This window comes from Tachypleus tridentatus, chromosome 10 (assembly GCF_004210375.1).
Source record: "Tachypleus tridentatus isolate NWPU-2018 chromosome 10, ASM421037v1, whole genome shotgun sequence".
NCBI lineage: Eukaryota > Metazoa > Arthropoda > Merostomata > Xiphosura > Limulidae > Tachypleus > Tachypleus tridentatus.
The window spans coordinates 145,482,908-145,507,191 of NC_134834.1; the positions used below are offsets into that span (position 1 = coordinate 145,482,908).

Genomic DNA, 24,284 nt, shown 5'->3' on the forward strand with positions numbered 1-24,284 from the left:
TGTGAATTGTGGTTTGGTTTGTTTTGAATTTCATGCAAAGATACACGAAGGCTATCTGCGCTAGCTGTCCCTAATTTTGCAGTGTAAGACTAGAGGGAAGGCAGCTAGTCATCACCACCCACCGCCAACTCTTGGGCTACTCTTTTACCAAAGAATAGTGGGATTGACAGTAACATTATAACACCCCCACGGCTGAAAGGGCGAGCATGTTTGGTGCAACCGGGATTCGAACCCGCGACCCTCGGATTACGAGTCGAACGCCTTAACACGCTTGGCCATGCCCGGACCCCAGAGGGCTTTTTCACATGAGCATTCCCTAATTTCGAAATCACAGACTAGAGATAAAACAGCTAGTCAACAACACCCACCGCCAACTTTTGGGTCACTCTTTTACCAACGGATAGTCGGATTGATTCTTACATTTTAACGTTCTCATGACTGAAAGGACGAATGTATTCGATGAGAGGGATTCGAAACTGCGATCCGTAGTGTGCAAGTGAAGCACTCTAACCACCAGGTCAAATATCTGGAATGTTTCCTATATTATCGAATTGTTTTTATCTCGTTTACTACCGGTGGGGTCCCAAAATACTGAATAACTTTGTTTTTTTCCTTCTTACGACCTTCAGTATAAAGAACGAAAAAAAAACTAACTATATGGTCAATTCACTTATTTTCCGTATAAAAAATAGGACTAGCACCGCCTGATAAATAGACCACATGACTCGCAATCTTCAGGTTGAAAGTTCGAATCCCATCACCAAACATGTTCGCCCTTTTAGCCATGGTGGCGTTATAATGTGACGGTCAATCCCACTATTCGTTGGTAAAAAAGTAGCTTCAGAGTTTATAGTGAGTGGTGATGACTAACTGCCTTCTCTCTAGTGTTGCACTGCTAACTTAGGGACGGCTAGCGCAGATAGTCCTCTTGTAGTTTTGCGCGAAATTCAAAAAACGAACAAACAAACATAAGTTTAGTATGAAAGAGTTGTGTGTGAGAAGCAGAAGAAATCAATATTATAAAACGATAGTTTACTGTCGCTGTAGTTAACACTATAATACTATGTAGCTTTTTCCGAATTTTCCATTAAAACCTGAGGCTATTGGAAATGATTTTATGTCAACCAATTGATCTCAAGTGTCGTGTGAGCATTCACTTGTTCTTGGAACTTCGAAATTCTGAACCAGAACAAACGTACATCGCTTAGACCAAAGGCGTGAGTTCAGATAGGAAAGATATATATGTCATACGTACGTGCTAGAGAAGACGGGACGACAGGGTTGTTTTTGAAATACTCTGGCCTGCGCATATGGTCAGTATATATCACCGCCTTCGCAGTTCGTGCTGTAGTTATGTGGCGTGTTCTTCACCAGTTGGATTTGTAACCATGGTCACGGTTTTCTTACTTCATTCATTAAGCTACTTGCTTGTACTACACCGTGTACTTCCGTTTGCTAGAAGAAAGAAAAAAGAACACGCTTCATGTAAGACACGAAACATAAGCCTAATTGTAAAATTGCACGAAACGTACATTTATAAATTTACGAGCTGTCAGTTCTTGACTTACGTCAAAATGTGTCGTGTTGTTATAATAAAGTGATTTATAACAAGTGCAACCTAATCCACATCTGTTTGTAGGGCGCTCTGGTTCCATCAGTTTACGGATCAATCGTAAGATTTCGGACTTGTTTTTATTCCATTCACAACCTATGAGTACCAAATTATTTGTTAACTTTCAATATGTCTTGGCGTATGTGCTTATTCAGAATTTCGCGCAAAGCCACGCGAGAGCTAATTGCGCTAGACGTATCTAATTTAGCAGTGTAAGACTAGAAGGAAGGCAGCTAGTCATCACCACACCCTGTCAGCTCAGGGGCTACTCTTATAACAACGAATAGTAGGATTGACTTTAACATTATAACACTCTCCTCGGCTGAAAGGACGGGAATATTTGGTGATGGGAATTCGAACTCGTGACCCTTAGGTGTTTGCGCTCAGTGCAACATGTCTCAAGGATAGAATGAAGATCGACAACAGCGCCCCCAATGTTAATATTCTATTTGGATGTTGGATATATTTTTAAAGTTTAGTGTGGGTTCTCTATATTCTGATTAACCTCTCAAGTACTTTCAGGCTACAATGGAGGTATGTCGTTAGTTTTTTATTGTATGCTGTTTACTTCACTGAATTAGCTTGAACCAGACTGAATAATTCCTCAGGGTAAGATTGACCACCCAGTCTGAAACGTTCGGGACCTTTAAAAAATACGGACAGGTCGAGAAATGGAATTCATTCATTTTGGTTTTTAAAAAATCATTCAGCTTTAACTATGGTATCCCTTACCAGTGTAATTTAAGTCAAAAGCCAAGGTCAAACATGTTTGATTGTGCCCCAGGCCAGAATCTTAATAACACGATATTTCTGAAAAGTCTGTTTTGTTTTAGAATTATGCATAAAACTACATAATGAGGTATCGAAACCCGGTTTTTAGCGGTGTGAGTCCGCAGACATACCCGCTGTGTCCCTGGAGGAGCTCTGAAAAGTTAAACACATTGTTTATCAACGTTTGATGATAGTTTTGAAACTTGCTGACTATCACGAAAACTAAAACTTATGTTAGTACTGAAGTTAATATGGGGAGAGGGGGTATATCTTAAGATATTTCACTAGCCGGAGTTAGTAATAAGTAGTTTTTGGCAAATGTGGGCATCAGCAAATACAGACTTATTAAACATTTACTAGTAATTTAAAAGCTTAGTTTGGAAAATGATTTATGCAAGGATAAGAGCATTAATAACGAACTTTAAACCTTTTTTTACAGCAAATGATTGAAAACGAAGATATATGAAATTATAGTGATAATAAGAACAACATATAAACGATTTTGAGTCGCCTCGGAAACCACTGTTCGACGAAGAGCATATGTGTGTTGTCAGTTCGTAACTGAAGAAACGCGTTACTGATTTTCACCCTACCCTCACCCCCTAGAAGCTCCTGTATTTTTATCCTTGCGTTGAACACGTACGTCACTTAGTTAAAAATCAGGCAAAGAAATTGGAGTTTGTGATCACGTCTGGGGTTGGTTTAGCCTTATTTTCTCCTTAGGTTAGTATATCGTTTGTGACTAGTTTGTTGTTGTTTGAAGTTAAGCACAAAGCCACACAGTAGCGCGGCTATCTATCTGTGCTCTGCCCACTACGATTATCGAAACACGGTTTATAACATTTTAAGTCCGTAGGCATACCGCTGTGCCACTGGGGGGCGTGTGTGATCATATCGACAGAAAAGGGTGAATAGAAGAAGAAAATAAATCCATTTTCGTAAAGTCTTTGGATCTAGGGCAGTCAATGCTTTTCTTGTCATCCCTATGGAAACTGCTTTTATTAGCGCACGTGAAAAGTGACAAGGTTTTCAACACAGTTGACGTACAAGCGATAAAGATGTAACTACATTTTAGTAGTAGAAATCAGAAAAAATATGTTCGTGGAAATGTCTTACATCGTTTGTAATAGCGAGTCAGAGAACACTAGTTTTATCATAGTGTTATCTTTTAGCTACAAAAGATTCGTACGAGTGAACTTAACTTGTTTAAACCGAGACACATCGTTAGAATACCAGATTAGCTTCGAAACAAAGTTTGTAGAAAGCTGTGATAATTTGTGATTGGATCATAAATAACAGTTTTTGGTCAGAACAAGTGACGTACTCATAGATAAATTAAAAGTCAACCCGGACATCAGTATAATTAATTAAGTATATTTATAAAGATTATAATACGTTGTTTTATCGATTGCAAACCGTTTCTGTTAACGATGTTTTCGGCCATAAACCCAAACATGATGTTCAATATCACTGTCTTTTTATATTACATAGATGAAGTGAAGTCACATTTTGGTTTTTAGAAAACTGTACAGAACTAATCACTGACTGCCATTAATATAACATTGAAGTTGACTGCCGTGTCTGATCTTAGTGCTCTGTTTAAAACCAAAACTTGTTGTCATGCGGATTGTAATATAAATTAGTCACCTCTTTATTAAAAAGGTCAGCATTCGCGAATGAATACAGTGCTACAAAGTCTCAAATCAGTCCGCCGATAAATGAAAGAATAGTGGTAGAATGAAAAGTGTTTGGAATAATAAATACAGGAAGAAAAATAAATAATGGAAAAATAATATATCTTTTAATGCGGAGACCTTATAATTTATTTTGAATCATACTGTTCAGACCAGACGGTGTGTTATGTTTGAGAAAAAAAAAAAAAAAACTACTCTTTTTCAAAGTGACAAGCATGAATTAGTGACTATCCTGGTCGGATTAAAAACCCGAGGGTTCAGAGTTTGTAGTCCGTTGTCGCAAAAACGCGCTCTACACTTAATGGATATAAGTGCATTATAAGAGTGAAAATCTAACCTCGCCACTGTCAGATAAGTGTGCTGGGTGTTTCTGACTATCTTTCTTCCCCGTAGTCTCAATTCAAAATTAGGAGACGGCTGTGTACAGATAGCCCTTTGTGTAGCTTTACGCGGCAAAATTCTGAGACTATCTTTTCAAACCCCACAACAACAGGGTATAACTTGGGAACGCGGGTGTTCGTGGGTTAGGGGGAAGACAGAACTCACGGGCGTACAGTAGACGATAAGGCCAGCTCTGTAACAGGCGACCTCTCCAATTACAGACGCATACTGTAAACTATTTCACAGGCTGATGCATCATTCATTCTCAGGAAGACAAAAACGACTGGTGATAAAGCAGGCCGTCCCAAGTAAAATTTATATGTACGTAGTAACATTTAAGATTCAAGAACGAAACATAAAATGACTGTATATGACTCCTTGGGTTATGAGAAATCCACAAATCAGCAGCGCAATAACAATTTCAGTGGCGACTGAGGTTAAACAACGTTTTACTGGATTGTGACAGCGTGCAATAACAATTTATTAACACCAAACAACAAAAAGATTGTAGTTTTTTTTCCAGTCGTTTAAGAAGAAAACATGTCTTCAGCTGCATGGAACGAGCCAGTTTTAAACGAACTTAGCTGTACTTTCTTCAAAAGATATCTATGGCTTCAGTACACGATATTCAAACATAATAAGTAATGGAAAGAAAACACATACTTCTCTTTGACACTTAATTTATTTTGCTACGGTTCGTCAACAGGCTCACATAGACACAATTGAATAAAACTATCAAACAAGGAATAAATTCATTTCATCAGGCCTAGCGATTGCATTTAAAACAGCGTCTGATTGAAGTTGCTTAACAGAGTGTTTCACATCCACTTTTCTCGTGGCACAAAGTGTATGTACCAAAACTCTTCGGTATTATCGTCCACAATACTTAACACAATATAAATATATACCAAACTCTTCGGTATTATCGTCTTTAATACTTAACACAATATACATGAACTAGAGTTCTTCAGTATTACTGTGTATAACAAAAACTCGAGTGTTTTCGAGGAGTAGAAATTTACTTATTACTAGCTCCCCCTGGTGAAGAAAGGTGCATCTTTCGAAAGCACTTGGGTTAGAGTGTTTTGTATTTTTGTTAAATTGATTTTCGTGTTAAATTTACGTGTTTTCCTAACATCGTGAACTACATTTAATACTGTACATGGTAAAACTGAAGAGTTCTGTATATACATTTAAATTTAATGAAAACATAATCAAACCTTGAAGAAATTTGAGTGTGATCATGCGTAAAGTTGAATACCAAAACAATATAACGTAGAAATAATGAAAAACGTTACGTGCTTTACGGCAGGTTTATTGGAAACTTAGACTTATCAATAAACGGGGATGAACGTAAGCAATATTAATTTTCAGTCTTTAATTTAAAATAAATACTCAATATAAAATTAATCAAATTATAGGAGGAATTTGAATGTTATTATGCGTAATGTTCATTAATTAATTTGCTTACAGATCGTAATGTGAAATGTTGAATACTGACAGGGACATTATAAACTGGTTAGATCATTTATTTATAGAGTATAGTGTAAAATATAGAAACATTCTATGAACATTTTTAACTGTTTCATATCTACGACCATTCACCAAGTTTAGCGTCTCTATACTCGAAGTTTTACTTTATCAGACTTTCGTTAAAGGAGGAACCGATACCACGTATTAGGCTATATTTGATCAAGCGAAACGTTGAGAATGGGAGTATTTCACTTGGTGATTAATCTTACTGATTGACAGTTGTCTCATTAAAAATATAGTTTACAAGATCATTTACTCGTATTCGTGTTAAGTAAACGGGTAAAACGACACATTCCAAGATGTATGAGCATGTTGAAAAATCACATTATCTTTCATTACGTCGAAGTTATATGATCAAAGAAATTTGATTAAAGACTTGAACTATCAGTAAACAAAGTTATAGGTGAGCAAAATTAATTACTAAAGAGTATTTATTAATACTAGAAATAAGCAACCTTATAACACCGAAATGTTGTTTTTATTTAATTAAACACTCAACGTTTCGTTTAGGAACTTTTTTAGGGCGTCCACTAAAACAAACTGAAATTGACAATACAAAGCTAAAAATAAAATTTAAAATATATTATTTTGTGTTATTAGTATGTCTTTTATATACCAATATGTACTATAGAGATTAAGTAAATGTTACTTACTGAAACATACTTTCATTATATACTTGTTTCACCCACTCTAAAGTTCAGGACTTGATTCCCCGCGATAGATGCGAATTTTAGCGTATACCGTATTTCTACCAGTAACTCCAGCAGTTTCGGATTGTTCCCCTTGTTAAAGGTCGTATACTGCCTATAACATTAGTTATAAGAATTCGTTTGGTTTGAATTTCGCACAAAGCTATACGAGGGCTATCTGCGCTAGCCGTCCCTAATTTAGCAGTGTAAGACAAGAAGGAAGGCAGCTTATCATTACCACCTACCGCCAACTCTTGGGCTACTCTTTTACCAACGAATAGTGGGATTGACCGACATTTTATAACGCACCGACGGCTGAAAAGGCGAGCATGTTTGGTGTGACGAGGATTCGAACCCGTGACCCTCAGATTACGAGTCGAGTACCTTAACCACCTAACTATGCAGGGCCGAGTTATAGTAACTTTCGCCTGTAAGGGTCTGTGTGAATGTGTGTTGAATACTAACAGATTAATATATACGAATGTTTTACACAAGATGGGGAGCCGGTATGAGACAGTCTTTCCCAAATTTGGCCGGAATTTAAATCCGGATTATGGATTACTCTGAAGGATTTTTTTATAATGGAAAAATATGGCATTTTAGCGGTTTTCTGTTAATAACTCTGTAACTTTGATCGGATTTGTTTCAAATTTCATGATCACATTATGGTTGAGACATCATCACACAACAGAGTGCATTCTGGATCGTTGATCATTCGAGATTTGATAAAGATTTTCTGAGTTCTCGAAGATTGAATTTTATGTTATACAATAAAAACGCATGTACTTTCGAAAAAGGCGTGTCGGGAAGAGATTGTGTAATTTATCTGATTCTTGTTGTTGTTAGTTATTATATGCATTACATTTCACTAAATTGTACTCTGCTTTTATATTTTCTATTTTATTTCTTTCAGGGGATTACTTCAGTTTTATGTAAATTGTTTATACACAGTACGCTTCTCTTTCTTCTATAACCCCCGATAGAACAGTAATAAGGTTACGGACTTAAACCCCTAAAATCCGGGATTCGATTTCCTGCGATGGACACAGAAAATAGTTCAATGTAGTCTTGCTCTAAACAGACTTTTTTTCGATAGTTCCTCCCATGGGATAGCGGTAAGTTTACGAACATGTAACGCTAAAATTCGGGGTTTGATTACCGTCGTTGGACACAACAGATAGCTCAGTGTGGCTTTGCTCTAAAAATTTTTTTTTTTTTCTATTCGAACAGTTTGATATACACCCGAACGTTTCTATCTGTGCGCGAACAAATGCTGTTACGTTCATACATTTCGACCAGCTGTATTCACAATTTCTCCTCTCTTCTCTATCAAGTGATACAAAACAGTTGTTCTGCTTGGGGCTATTTGAAATAATTATGAATCCACATGAACGTCACCTAAAGATTTCTTACAAACACTTCGTTCTTTCAGTAGTCGTATAACTTTTCTGTGTCAATCGGGAGTCTGCTTGCTACTTCGTTCCACCGACGGGTCTTATTGTAATTTCTTTTCTTAAATTGTTTATTTATTCACGATTCTCACTGCTGCATCTTTATACTGCCGAACAACGATGTGATTCCTTACACTAAGTAAGTGCTCTAACCCCCCCCCCCCTCCATTTTTCTTCGCCCTAACAAATTCCGCTCAACGATTCTGGTGATAATCTCTGGTATGTTTTAATAATGTTTTTCTTCTCAGAATAGTGGAAGGCGAATCATGGGTTTCAGGAAGGCTGGTGTGGGTATTAACACTTTTATTAATAAAGCTAGAAGATCACCTAGGAAGATCGAAACGTTGTTCTCTGCTTTATTAGTAAAAGTGTAAATATCCATACCAGCCGTTGTGAGATACATTTTTATTGCAAGTGGGTTTCTCGTTATCAAGAATCATTGGTTTATTGGGTCGTATTGTCAAAGTCCAAGGTCCTATTTACCTCAAGAAAGTGTTAAACGCAAGTCTTGTGTGTATTTTTATGGCACCGTTGATAATGTATTCTGATTAATCAAACTAACATTAAATAGTCGTGTTTCGCTTTAAAATTCAAAGGTCCTAGGACAATTCACAAATACTCCAGTATACCGAACAAGCTTCTATATTAGCGTCAGTCACGCCTATAATTACTCCAAGGGGGTTCGTACCCGAAAAACAAAAAACAAACTTTAAGACCCCCCCACATACCTGTAGTACTTGAGTAAGTTGCTAAGTTTCATTCGTAAGTACAGGTATTAACACAGCTTCAAACATGGTACTCCCCAGGTTCTGAAAGGGGCCAGCATCTGATGTCATCTATATTCGGGGTTAACTACCCTTCAAACTTACTGCTGCATTTTTACAATGCCTCGATGACTTTCTGGGCGCGTTTTTAGCCCACTCCTACTTAATAGGGAAGATATGCCACATAGATAAGGGCCACCGGCCACCCGATTTCTGATGTTACTTTTTATGCTGCTATTATTTTCAAAACTGTGCGAGAAGTTTGGGGACAAACAAACACACAGCATGAATTATTTAATACAGGACAGCTAAATAAACTTTCTTTAATTATTTTTCTTCAAAGCGTGAGGCGTACTTTAAAGTGCTGGACGATGGTTCAGAGAGCCCATGTTTTATGCTCTTTTGCCGCAAAAAATAAAATAAAAAAGGTCGCGCTCCGCACTTTTGGGGCCTTTGGCGAGTTATAAGAGTGACGGTCAAATCCAACTAATAGGTCACTTAAGCGTTGGTGGTGGCTGCTCTTGACAAGTTGCTTTCCCTGAAATCTGTTAGTTCATAATTAGGAACGACTAGCCCAGATATCTCCGTGTGGGTTTGTGCGAATACCCAAATCAAACTGTTACCGTAAACATTAAACGTTGGATCAGTCTTTGTGTACCAATATTGAGGACCAATGACCGAATATCTGTTAGTTAGTCGTTACTTTAAGCAAAATTTCGACAAGAAATTTTAATATTTTGTTAATGATTTTCAAGGTGAAATATCGGTGTCTACAACTCTTCAAATAGTGTTTAGAGTCTACTGACAATAGCAAGATGAAGAACTTGTTTTCTCTTTATAATATAATCATATAAGCCTTCATAGGTTTCAGTTTTTAACAGTACAAGACATTTATCTATATTTAGACTTATTTTCCAAAACCCCATCAATGGCACAGCTACAAACCTCAGGACTTGTGACGCTAAAAAGAAGGTTCTGATAACCGTTGTAAGCTACGTATTTTAAGATTAATAAACCGTTTAGAATACTGATTATTTTATTTATCTAAACTTACTCTCTAACTTACATTAGACAGATAATGAAGATTACATGTAATTAGCTCTACCTATTAACTTACATTAGACAGATAAAGCAGGTCAGTTTAAGCAGTGTATATTAAGTTTAATAAACTGTTTATAATAATGAAGATTACATGTACTTAGCTCTACCTATTAACTTACATTAGACAGATAAAGCAGGTCAGTTTAAGCAGTGTATATTAAGTTTAATAAACTGTTTATAATAATGAAGATTACAAGTAAAATGAATGAAGAGTAAAGTAATTTAAATCGTTGAAACTATAACAAGAAACGTTCAAATATAAATTTAATGATTCAGCTATAGCTATACAGGTTAAATATACTGGTACTTATCGAGAGAACACGAATTATAAATGTGTAGTTTTCTCTCAAGTGTCGTGTAACTTGGATCGTGTATTATGTGTTTGTGTGTGTATATATATATATATATAGTGATAGCGCACGTGGTGTGCAACTTACTTGATATCTAATGTATCGTTTTATCGCTTTTAATAAACATCTCTTCTTAATAACTTATTGCACATTCTAACTCGCCTCACCTTTGTATTACCAAATGATCTGACGTGTATAACAGCAGATGAACAGATTGGTTCTTTCTGTCTGTTACATACTGCATTCGACGAAGTTGCCATATCAGTTGAAAGTTGTTTTTGTTTTTTCCATTTCTGGTTACGTTATATCTCAACATTCCCAGTGATCATCTTGAGATTTTATACTTCTAAAATTCAGGATTCGATATCTACACAGCCAGATCGTCTATTGTACAGCGTTGCGTCAAAATACGAGCAGATCCATCTAAACTTGTAGTCATTGACATTAATACAATCACTAAAAGTGACTATTTATAAACATCTAAAGGTCTGATTTATAGTTTTTTCTGTCCCTAATAATATGTATATTATATTGTTTATTTTCATGTATTTTCGATAATCTTTTCGCGGTTAGTTTGATCCGTCTACGTGTGTAACGCCCAATAGAAGAGCTGTTGAACCTTGTTACCTTATGATTTTGGGCTAACCCTAAACACACTACTTGCAAGAGACGCCTTGTTTGATTCCTCCTTAAATAACTCGAATATTTTAGTAAGTTATTTATTAACGCCTTTAGAAATCACTAAAGTTGAAAAGTTTCAGTAGACATTTGTTTTATGCGATGTTACTCTATCTGATTTCACCAATCTTTATTATGAATTAAAACGTGTATTTTCTTTCATATACAAAATATTAAGGTTCAAAGAATTATTAACAAGATGCAAAACTTATTACTCATAAACTAATTAACGAAAATTAAAATTTACTTCTTTTAAAGACAATATTAGTCCAACATGGCCAGGTTGTTAGGGGTGATTGACTCGTAATCTGAGGGTCATACCAAACGTGCTTGTCCTTTCAGCCATGGGAGCGTTAAATGTGACGGTCAATCCCACTATCTATTTTTAAATGCGTAGCCGAGTTGGAAATGGGTGATGATGACTCGCAGCCTTCCCTCTAGTCTTATACTACTAAATTTATGACGGCTAGTGAAGCTAGCGCTTGTGTAGCTGTGCGCGAAAGTAAGAAAACAAACAAATTAGACGATATTGGTGTGGACCGAGCTGTAAGAGCCCGGCATGGCCAGGTGGTTAAGGAACTCGACTGTTTATCTGAGGGTCGAGGGTTCGAATCCCCGTCACACCAAACATGCTCTCCCTTTCAGCCGTGGGAGCGTTATAATGTTACAGTCAATCTCACTATCCATTGTTAAAAGCGTAGCCCAGAGTTGGAGATAGGTGGTTCTGACTAGCTGCCTTCTCTCTTGACTTACACTACTAAATTAGGGACGACTAGCGAAGATAGCCCTTGAATAGGTTTGTGCGAAATTCAAAACAAGCCAAACCGAACTATAAACATGGGGTTACTCCACATTTGGTTTAAGTTTACAAGCACTTCGGTTTCTTAAATATTTGCGTCTAATATCAGGGACGAACTGAACTCGTAGAAGGGGTATCTGTCCTAGGACATGTTCTCTAGGGTTGTGGTCTGAAAATAATTTATATCAATACCGTCGTTCTTTAAAACAAATTTGGGTCCAGTAGTGCTAGAGTAGGAAATCAAAATTTTGTACATAAAGCGCAACATACAGCGCATCTTCCTAATAATGTTCATCAGTGGTAACCAGAGATCGCATTTTTTGATGGGAAGTGTCGATGACAAAAGTTTGGGAAACTCTGATGTTCACTTCATTACGTCTTTCGGAGCATATTCTTCCTCACATCACCAGAGGGCGCGGCCATCAGCACTACTCGAACCACTTGGGATCAGTTATTGTGTAGCTTTCTCTAGATTTGTCTTGTTTTCCATGATGGCGGTCCAGAATGGCTATGTGGTTAGGGCGAAATATGAGGGTCGCGGGTTCGGATTCCAGCCACACCATACATGCTCGCCCTTTCAGCCATGGGAGACTTTATATGTAACGGTAAATCCTACTATTCGTTGATAAAAGACTTGCCCAAGAATTGGCGGTGGGTGGTGATGACTAGCTACCTTCCCTCTTGTCTTACACTGCTAAATTAGGGACGGCTAGCGCAGATAGCTCTCGTGTAGCTTTACACGAAAGAAACACACAAAAACAACAAAATATCTTCCATGATTGCTGTCTTGCATCTGTAAAACATCAAGAACCATGGAGATCATTAAAGTTGTTCCCAAATCCCACAAGGTGTCGTGGAACAGCATCCTGTTAGCTGCTTGGTGTGTTATGATTTTGTGTCAAGAAGACAATTTTTATTTTAAGAGTTACAGTTTATCCACTTGCAAAATACGCGTTAATAGCTTGTTCATCTTGTTTTGTCCGGTATTTAGATGTTCTTTGGAACTGTTTATTGCATGCTCTGTGATTATCTATATATGATATGTGTGTTGTTTCTAATTAGTTACATAATAATATTTTGTGAATCTTTGTACTAATTGTTTGGCGACACAATAAGAAAGAAATATTTAAACTATAACATAAATTACTTAGCGTATTAAAACATTAAACATGTTTACTTAACACTAACCAAGAGGTGTCCCTATTGGATTGTAACGTTAAAAACCGGACTTCGATGCCTGTAGTAGGCACAGCACAGACAGTGTATCTTTGGGATTCACAATAAACAAACTAGTCAAGAGCGAATTTTTCCCCATTCCAATGGCACGGAGGCATGATTGCGAGCTTATAACGCTAGAAATTGGGTTTTGATATCCGTGATAGGCATATCATAGTTAGTCAATTGTTGTAACTTTGTACTTAATTCAAAGCAAACAAACAAGATCAAGTGGCAAGTCAATGTGATATATACTTTTCTTGCATACGACCTGTCCTATCAACATCAAAGTTAAACATGTTGCTATAAGGGAAATGTTAACTGGAGAAAGATTGAATAAACATTTAGAATAAAATAAAATCGTGACCCCTATTGCAATTCTACAAGCACATAGGATAAAAAATTTGCAAAGTTGGTGGTTGCACATCCCGTAATAAAAGGTTTTCTTCCAGTATCATATAAGCAAGAGTTTTATTATTGTATGATGATACAGTTTACAGTATGTGAGACCTTGAACGAAATGTTTTAAGGGATAAGAGGTACCACTAAACTTCACGCAAAATACTTATGACTTCCCAGATAATCATAAAAATACAGTGTATTTGTATTTGGAGAAGGAATTTGATACAGCATCACATTAAACATTATTAGGTAAAATGCAAACTATGCAGATAAAGGCCTGCCTTATGTGAAAATTGTTTGCATCTTATTTACATAAAATAACACAAGTTATAAAAATAAATTTGGCTTGTTTTAACTTTAGTGCAAAGCTACACGAAGGCTATCAGCACTGGCTGAGTCTGGTTTTGCAGTAAAAGACTAGAGGGAAAACAGTCAACACCACACCGCCAACTCTTAGGCTAATCTTTTACCGACGAATAGTGGGATTGACCGTAAGTTTAAAACGCCCCACGGCTGAAAGAGTGAGAATTTTCGATGATAAGGATCCGAACCTGTGACACTCATATTGTAAGTCGGGCGCCCTAACCACCCTAAACGTAAATAACATTAGTGACACGAATGTTATAAAACAAGAAAGTTCTCTACTTGGGATTTTTTTATATCCTGTATGATTTAAATGGTAAAATTACTATGTTTGCTAATAATGTAGCAGTTCCCCACTGGTGCAGCAGTAAATCGACGGATTTACAACGCGAAAATCAGGGGTTCGATTACCCTCAGTAGACTTAACAGATACCCCAATGTAGCAATAACATTTAACTCTGCTAATATAGAAAAGTTAAACTTTCAAATTAAAAATTATTTGTAAACGGCAGTAAATTGTTTTATAAAACCGTATCTATTGATTTAATGAAACAACAAGTATGATTTTTTTTTAAATTATAGAATAAATTATTTACATTATATGTTCATAATTATCGATTTACAACAGTAGTTGTAAATGTGTAAGTTTACAAGTCGATAAAAACTTTAAACTGGAAACAGCACGTTAAAAATTTGGCCAAACACTGAAGCTGATCTCGAACCACGATATTTTTCATAAATAAACAAAACCGTAATAGAATGTTTGGGGCAAAAACACTTGAATTGTAAAGATTCAGTTTAAACAAAAACTTTGAAACCTTTATAGCTAACGTTGCACACACAACAATTTGCATGTCAGACTTAGAAGGAAAACAAAATCTCTCAAATTGGCCCATTTGTTATCTTCTTGCCAGACTACAATAAAAACAACTTGGTGTATTTCACCCAAAACTGTTGTATGGAATACTAAATAAGGCACTGTGAAGGACGTAATGGTATTAAAAAGTAGATCTGTTTCTTTTATATTTTAAATAAACCATAAAATATCATAATTCTAGTGTAAACGATGTTATTATTATTATTCCTTGAAGCTAGCTTTATTATAAACATCTGGCTTTTCTTCAAAAAGGCCAAGCGTGTTAAGGCATGCGACTCGTAATCTGAGGGTCGCGGGTTCGCATCACCGTCATGCCAGACATGCTCGCCCTTTCAGCCGTGGGGGCATTATAATGTGACTGTCAATCCCACTATTCGTTGGTAAAGAGTAGCCCAAGAGTTGGGGGTGAGTAGTGATGACTAGCTGCCTTCCCTCTAGTCTTACACTGCTAAATTAGGGACGGCTAGCTCAGATAGCCCTCGAGTAGCGAAATTCAAAACAAACAAACAAACAAACAATCCTTTAAAAAGCTTAAATGCAAGGTGAAACAGACGTTACCAGCTAATAATAGATAAATATTATATAACTGTAACATGAAGATAATCAACATTTTGTACACTTGACAGTTGCTGTATTTTTATGTATCAGTATGTGAATCATAATCGATGGATTATTTAACCCAAATCATCAATTTTTTTTGGTGCCCTAATCAACATAATTTTACCTTTACACATACCGAATTTCTACTGATAGTTGTTGAATAATGTATTTACTAACAGTATATAGTGTGCTTAAATTTGAGCTGATACATTAGAGGAAAGACAGCTAGTTAGCAGCACCCACCGCCAGCTCTTGGGTTACTCTTATCTGATCAAATAATACTCTCATCCTTCCCCCTAAATAAAAGAAAATACAGAACGAATTTGTGCGACAATGAACAACCGCGAACTATTCATCCTCAAATTTAGAGTCTGAACACACAAATCTCTGGGCCACACCTGGGTCGAATTAAATATTTGATATAATAACGTAAACTTTAAATTCAAATTCCTAAACTTAACTGTTTTAAATAATAATTTGGTGAGAGATCAAGGGTCCTAAACTTGATTGTTTTAAATACTAACTTGGTGAAAGTTCAAGAGTCCTAAACTTAATTGTTTCAAACACTAACTTGGTGAGAGGTCAAGGGTAATAAACTAAATTGTTTTAAATACTAACTTGGAGAGAGGTCAAGGGTCCTAAACTTGTTTTAAATACTAACTTGGTGAGAGTTCAAGAGTCCTAAACTTAATTGTTTCAAACACTAACTTGGTGAGAGGTCAAGGGTCATAAACTAAATTGTTTTAAATACTAACTTGGAGAGAGGTCAAGGGTCCTAAACTTGTTTTAAATACTAACTTGGTGAGAGGGCAAGAGTCATAAACTTGATTGTTTTAAATACTAACTTGGTGAGAGGTCACGGCTCCTGAATTAAGTTATTAAACTCACGCTGTAATAGGTCAGAGCTACTACAAATGTACTATTTGTCAGATTTTTCCAGATTACTCTAATATATCAGTAGATAAGTTTATGGTTTTTTAAACAATTGTCTATTAATTTTAGAGCATTATTGATTTGGAAGTTGTTTGTTTTATTAAGAATTAATGTGCTCAATTTCACATATCGTAAACTTATTGTTATTGTTTTTATTTCAGAGAAATCTTGCAACACGACGTGAAAGCCAAAGAAAACGATTTTCTAAAAACCCAAACATCTACATTTTGTGACATTTTCTAAACCATGATTTCAAGATTCCTTATTTGCTGAAAGTATTGTATCTACAGAAAACAAAAACAAATATTTCATAGCAATTTCACCAGTATTTTAAAATTCTGAATAGAGTTGAGATAATAAACGAGCACAGAGAACGAGATAAGATCTTGGAAACAAAATAAGACTTACTTGTAGAGTAGTTTTTTTTGCTTAAACAAATAAATAAAATAAGAAGAAATGCAGCCAAAAACTGAGTTCCAGTATGGCGGCCAATGTATCTGAATGTGCCCTACTGTATTTCTGTCTATGTGATATTTATTTTCGTCATAAAAAACGTCCAAAGAAATAATTAATCTTCAGAGGTACTGTTTAACAAACTGCCATTTATGCTGTTTTAATTGAAATTAACAACGCCCTCTAGGGTTTACTGTGGCAACAACAAAACATTCTTTTTGTCTCAAACTTTCTTTCTGTCTTTTTTTTTTAAATTAATACACTAATGACTATATTAAATTATAATTTAATTACTAGAAACAAACTTAAAATTCTCTTGTTCAGTTCTCTGTCTACTGTATATGATCGCGAAATAAGAACGTAACAGAAGTGAGACTGGGTAGTTGTTAAAAAGACTCATTGTTATTGAGATTTACCGCTTCGATGTTCGAAAACACAGATGTTGTTGTTCAAGCAAGACGAGTAGAAAAAATTATCCGTCAGATTGTTTTGAATATTAACGTTTGGATAACGTTTCAGTTGGTTATTGGACAAAATGATATTTCGTCATATCTAATCTGAAACGTAATGTTGTTTCACTTAAAGTGATGAATTTCGAAAAGAAACGTCGGCAGCAAACGGCGCATAAGACACAACCAAACGTTGGCTGACGACGACGTCGCCCAAGAAATGCTCGACGAGAGGGGGAGGGGGGACATGCAGGTTACTCTTGTAAATCCTAGTTCCATTATTGAATCAGTGTTTGTAAACGGCAAAGTTAGCGGGGGTGGCCAGAGATCGATGAAGACTGCTGCTTCGTCACCCAGTGCTGGCGTTAGCCAGGACTCGCAGTCTAACCAGCAGGACGGCCACACCGAGGAAAATGTTACATTCAACTGTGAGTTAGGCTTCGCAGCGTCTATTGTAAGGGATGATAGTGTTAAGTCTTCGCAAGACGCGCGAGCTCGCATGGAACGCAAGTCTGGACTGTATCGGATGTCACAGCACGAGGAACAGCAAACGGCCAGTTCTGAGAACAAGAGTTGTGTTTCACAAGTTCACGAGCTTGCGACCAGTGCGCACGAGCTGAGTGACGGTTGTTCAAGAGATTGTGTCGAAACGAATCAAACTGACTCGAAAAGAAGAAATACTCGTAGTGAGAGTGGCATCACAATATCTTCAGAATTTATTAAACTTGACCCAGAAGTGAGGAAAGAAAACATCACAGATCCAGAGACTGGGAACGTGTTTAGGCCGTCACTGACCACCCACATGAGTGCAAACGATGACCAGGTAGTGCCGGCGAAAATTAAAGAGACAAGGAGTGCTTCCAAAGAAAACAAGGGAAAGCCTACATGCCAGTTTTCTGTAAGTGATTCATCCGATATACATTATGAATCAAAAGAGCGCATTTTCAGTGACGCTGTGTGTAGTCATGTAACTAAAGGTGAATATAGTGTTGAGAACAATTCGACAGAACTTACTAAAGATGCAACGAGACACGTTGTAAGACAATGCGAAGTTCCCGGTAGTGAATGGGAAAGAGAAGTAAATAATTCTAAGTCGGATCAAAAACGTAAAATGTCCAGGTCTTTATTAAAGAAAAATTCTAATCGGTCCAAAAGTGAAAAAATGCGAGTTAAGTTTAGTGAGACTATGACCGTGTTTTCAGAAGAGTTCTCGAAACCACAGCAGGTAACTATGCAATCAACAGAATTGTTCCTTAATTACGTGTCTCCAGTGCACGATCCACCGCCTCAGTATCAAAACTCGTTGAATCTAAAAACCCCAAGTGAATATAGAGACACACTTATAAATCGAGAACCTTGTTCAACACTCGTAGAACCGGACTCATTTTTGGCTTCCAAGATCAAGAATAATTCGGAGACGATTAATGAGAACCATAAGGTTAAAGAGGAGTCAAGAATGGTAAGTAGAGCCTCTCGAGCGTTAAATGTAGTGGTGAAAAATACAAATCTGGTTGGTATCACAGGTGACAATAATGAGAAGTCTGCTTCCATGAATAAAGAACCACTTTGTGATCTGTTAAACAAAGACGAGGGAAAAGACGAAAACGTGAGAAGCTTTAGTAGTGCGATTGAATACTTACAAGATATTGCTACTTTGTCTTCTAATAGCTTAAGCACTCATGGCAAGTTAATTGAAGCATTAGACACCAGGCCCGCAGACTTAGGGCTTAGCACCATGCCTTCGGCACCAGAGAGCCAGCTTCCCAGCCTCTCACCTCCACTGAATCAATTCAGTGTGGACCTGGTCCATCATAGAAAGGAAGATGAGGACTGGCAGGTACAGCTAAGTCCACTTAGCTCCATTCAGGAAACGGACAGTGACTCCAGTGTTTCTTCACAAGACACCATAATCATGATGACTTCAGAAGAAAGCAAACGTAATGAAAATCATGTTCGTGGAAGCTTCCGACAATACGAGGAACTTCGGAAGGAAATTTTAGGCCAGCATACGAACAACAAACTAAATGAGATATTGGTCTGTAGTTCTCCTCAAGACAGCGAAGACAGCAAATCAACGGGCTCTTCTTCATCTCTCAGCGATGACAGAGGACCAGAGGAGTACACCACTAAACAATGTCAGGGGATTAACAGAAGCAATTCTCAAATCCGTCGAGCTTTAGAAAGAAGTGCGTTGCGTCGAAGCTTACAGAAGAAAACTGAAGTTCGAAAAAGAGTTGTGCCATCTAGTAGTGGGATGAATCAAAGAGTAAACTTGGGATCACCTTCTGACATTTCCTTGATGGAAAAAATCAGGTGGCTGACAACTGTAAACTCGGAGGAATACAGTAAAGAAGTGAACGAAAACGGAAAAGAAGATAATGCTGAAATTTTTCAGTCATCGAATCTTCATTATGAATCCCCATTTCCCCAACAACTGAGACGCTGGGACATGCTGGACGTTCCTTACTTTAAGAAAGCAGAACAACCAATTCCTGCCATTTTGGGGAAGAGGCAACTAAATATACAAAAGTGTTTGCCTATGAAACATGGGAAGGAGCGGGAAGACCTTTCTAGCCGGGAAAATAAGTTAGCATCATTAGTCATTCCTGATGACCTTCGCGATTGGAAAATAGGATCTCAACTAGCGAAAAACAAACTGAAATCATCAATAACAAATTGCTATGATCGCTCCCATATGGTATCTCAAGACAGCGCAAATCGTGACGTCCACAAATCACGTATACCCCCTCTAGTGTCGGCTCAAGGTGTTCAGAATGGTGTTTTCATCAATGGTACATCAGATGAATTAGAACTTTTTGTAAATCAAGATTTCAATAGGATTGAGCGGCTCCGTAAACGATATAGCTTATCAGAGGAAGACTCAGACCCAACATTTGGATTTTCTCGGAGACCATCGGTCAGAGGGATTCGACCCCGCTTTGGTTCCACTACTGAAATTTTGAAACAAATGCAACTACAACTTCAACCACCTGAATTAGCCAATCCAAAACACACTGGCAGTCATGTCACCTGGCCATATATGGATATTGAAATCGCAAGCCGATCAAAACCGTCAGCACAAAGACAGACACCAGGGGTGATTCTGCTAAATGTTAAACATGAGGAAAGAATCAATGGAGTAGGATTGATTCCTAAGTTGTATAGCAGTTTACCGCCAAATCCTGTAAGGCGTGACCACGTGTATAGTAGTACCAATAACCTTGCATCCCAGCTACGTACTCCGAAATTTCAAGAAAATACATTTACCGAATTGTCTGAAAACAGTGTTGCGACTGACAACCACAATAGCAAACCAGCGATGAAAGAAAGGTCGATTTCTTCCTCTAAAGGAGAACGAGGTACACCAGAAGGAGCTAGTTCATCACCAAAGGTTTCTTCGGACTCTGTGTATCATAGGGCGCCCTCTCGTGGAAAATCGAAACTTGTCAAACAAACCGGTATAATATATTACACCATGAATGTGTAAAGTGTGAAAAAAGGAAGACTAGTTGCAAGGTTAAAGGTTAACTGTGATGTAAAGTGACGTAAGAATTATCACCTTTATAGTGTACTCTCGTAAATTTACAAAAAACAGCATTGTTTGTATAAAAGTGTATATTATGTAGCAATATAACTTCAGTACCAAATTGTATGGCGACCATTCATTTCTATTCTCAGTACATAAATATACATATATAACTTTTGGGTTTTTGAATTTCCAAAGACCTATCGGAACTGTAATGTTTTCTGGGTAAAAATATATTCAGAGTGTAAACCTAAATATTTTCTAGAATATTCAAATGCCAATGCATCAATTAGTTGGCGTAATTTCACTGGATTGCGTGTTATAGTAATGTTTTTGTCGTTTAGGTAAAAGTTGAATATGTCTTATATACTGAAATAAATTGTACACACACGTATATATGTATATATTTATATACATAGGTTTTATCTTCACAGTTTATAGGTTTCCTTATATATGGGTGTATATATAAATGTTTGAATGGAATGGCTAGTCTTTCATGAAATTTATGTCAATGTATTTGTAAACTGATCAAAATAATGAGGCCATATTTACGTTAAGAGCTGGTTTCACCTCTAAGGGGCCTCTTCAAAAGTTTTGTTAGGATTTTTCTTGTTTTGAGATAAGTGTCACGTGAAGCATTAAAATGGATATTAATTTCTTTTTAACAACTGCTCCGTGAAAAACAGATTAGATGTTAATAAACCAAGAAAACATTTAACTTCTATAAAACAAAATATCTAAAATTTTTCTCTGTGATTCAAATACTTACACTTAAGTTTTGTAACAAATTACCTATAAAGTTGTAAGCTCCTCAAATAGCATAACAGTATATCTGCGAATTAATACCGGTAGAAACCGGGATTCGATACTCATGGTGGATAGAGCACAGATAGCTCTTTGTGTAACTTTGTGCTTACTGAAACAGCGGTATGTCTGTGGTTTTATACTGCTAGAAACCAAGTTTCGATACCTGTGGTGGGCAGAACACAGATGGACCTTTGTGTAGCTTTATGTTTAATAATAATAAACAACTACAAAGTTAGAAATGCGTAAACAAAGCTTGTAAATGAGCTTCTGCGCAACTAGTAGTCCAAAATAAATTGAATTCTGAATTAAATTTTTAATGTGAATGAAATAACAACGTACGACCGCAGCTGACGTCAAAAGATACAAATCCTGAAGATGAACTAAGAAAGTCGAAACGTTGTTCTGTACTTTATTTTAATTAAAGTTATAATATCCATACTAGCCGTCTTGAGAATATACTTCAAGTATGTTTCTCGTCATCATGAAAAACAAAAATTGCTAGGTGGTTAAGGCGCTCACCCTGCAATCTGCTGGTCGCGGATTTGAATCCTCGTCACACCACACATGCTCACCATTCCTGCTGTGAGGACGTTATAATGTAACGGTCAATCCCTCTACTCGTTGGTAAAAGAGTTAGCCAAGAATTGGCAATGGATGACGATTACTAGCTTCCCTCTATTCTTACCACTGCTAAATTAGAAACGTCTAGCGCAAACAGCCATTACGTAGCTCTGCGGAAACTTCCAAACAGTAACTTAATTTGGTCAGCTTGGAATTAAAAAAAAAAAAATATTTAAAGTAGCAAAATATCACTCATTGCTGTCAGGTTCGAGTGCAAAAATGTCTTCATTTCACTCAGAAAATTATAATTTTATCGTTGGCTAGGAATACTAAAACACTTCACTGACGCAAACAAAATATCTGTTATTTTCGTCGTCTCAAAAGCCAACAACAAAAATGATTTTGGCCCAGCATGACTAGGGGGTTAAGGCGTTTGACTCGTAATCTGAGGCTCGCGGGTTCGAATCCCGTCATACATGTTCGCCCTTTCAGCCGTGGGGGCGTTATAATGTGACGGTCAGCCCACTATTCGTTAGTAAAAGAGTAGCCCAAGAGTTGGCGGTGGGTGGTGATGACTAGTTGCTTTCCCTCTAATCTTACACTGCTAAATTAGGGACGGCTAGCGCAGATAGCCCTGGAGTAGCTTTGCGTAAAATTCAAAACAACAAAAAATGTTTATTTCAGAGAAACAAATTATCATCTAAAAAGAAACATAACCCGTGCGATTCCAAAAACATATTCAATTGTTTGGCTGTTATTCGACATATTTAGGCCCGGCATGGCCAAGCGCGTAAGGCGCGCGACTCGTAATCCGAAGGTCGCGGGTTCGCGCCCGCGTCGCGCTAAACATGCTCGCCCTCCCAGCCGTGGGGGCGTTATAATGTGACGATCAATCCCACTTTTCGTTGGTAAAAGAGTAGCCCAAGAGTTGGCGGTGGGTGGTGATGACTAGCTGCCTTCCCTCTAGTCTTACACTACAAAATTAGGGACGGCTAGCACAGATAGCCCTTGAGTAGCTTTGTGCGAAATTCCAAAAGAAATCGACATATTTACGAGTTCATATTTTTAATTCATTTTTATTCATTATTTCTGGAATTGGAGGAATGTGTGTGTGTGATTTTTTATTATGAACTAAAGTTTTGACATGCGTACTTTGAAATCTCAGGTTGTAAGTTCCTTTTACGCATGCGTAAACTTGTTTATGGATCTTTATCATTTTATGAGCTTCTGATATCATTTGGAAAGAAAAAAAAGTATTCATTTAAATAGTATTTAATATGATTATATACATTTCTATACAAACATTTTTGTATTTGGTGGTCTTGCCGAACAATAAAGTATCGTATTTCACGTACGTTTCCATAGTTGCTACTGAAAGTTATCGCTACTGTGATTTTAAAACTATTAACTTACGAGAAGCAGTAAGTTTAGTGGGATACAATTTCACTTCTATAACCCCACATGAGGATGAAACAATGTTTATAACAAGTTTGTTCCTCTTTCCCTGTGAATCAGCTGTCAGATTATGGACTTTCAACGCTAAAATTCAGGGTTTAGTTCCTCGTGGTGGACCGAACGGAGAGAGCCCATTGCTTAGCTTGCAATAAACCGATAACGAAAAGTTCGCATGATGATACAATGAAGAAACTAGCCCTAAAGATATAATGAGTCGGTATAAATCTACAATTTAGCCTGTGTGTATTTTGGTTTCGGTTTTCTTATTTAAAACCGGTATTGTTGATTAATATTTAAAAAAAAAAAATCAACTATAAATCCTTTTCTTTTTGGAACACTATTTGCTAAGCCTAAAACATAACTAAGTTTCAAAAATACTAAAGTTACGTTTGCTGTTTATCTTGTAAATCAACTGATTTCTTTCCAGATGCTGGAATATTTTACAGAGATATAACATCAATTTTTCTATCTATTTTAATTATCTGTATTGAATATACGCTCCCTAAACTACATGGGCTTCATTGAAACTCCGAGAGGAAGTAATAAAAGAAAGTCATTACACAACTCGAGCGCGTGCGTAAAAATAGCATTTTCTCGGATTCATTAGCACAACCAAGTAGTGCACTCTATAGGGTTTTCGGTCATTTTGTATCACTCGTCATATTAAGTTATTAAAAAGAAGAGAAAATCTAGGGACAAGTTTTAGAGTTCGTAAATGAAGTAATCTGTACAGTATTTTTTTCAATTCAGGGCAGATACAGATTGTCTTGGGCTAATAAAACTAGCACGACAATACCGCAATGTTTTTCTATATCTAATT

The 24,284-nt window shown here is 36.8% G+C and overlaps 1 protein-coding gene across 3 annotated transcripts in view; it reads left to right on the plus strand.

Annotated features, from left to right (window-relative positions):
* LOC143230534 (uncharacterized) overlaps positions 1-23,329 on the plus strand; it is a 59,242-nt gene extending 35,913 nt beyond the window's left edge. For 2 of the 3 annotated variants that reach the window (XM_076464277.1, XM_076464273.1), the window contains exon 2: positions 16,375-23,329. In XM_076464277.1, coding sequence (XP_076320392.1) covers positions 17,336-20,602 — 3,267 coding nt within the window. In that variant the 5' untranslated portion in view covers positions 16,375-17,335 and the 3' untranslated portion in view covers positions 20,603-23,329. Of the gene's footprint in view, positions 1-10,919; positions 11,057-16,374 lie in introns of all 3 variants that reach the window. The other variant, XM_076464276.1, reaches the window with a different exon arrangement.
* The last annotated feature ends 955 nt before the right edge of the window (positions 23,330-24,284 follow it).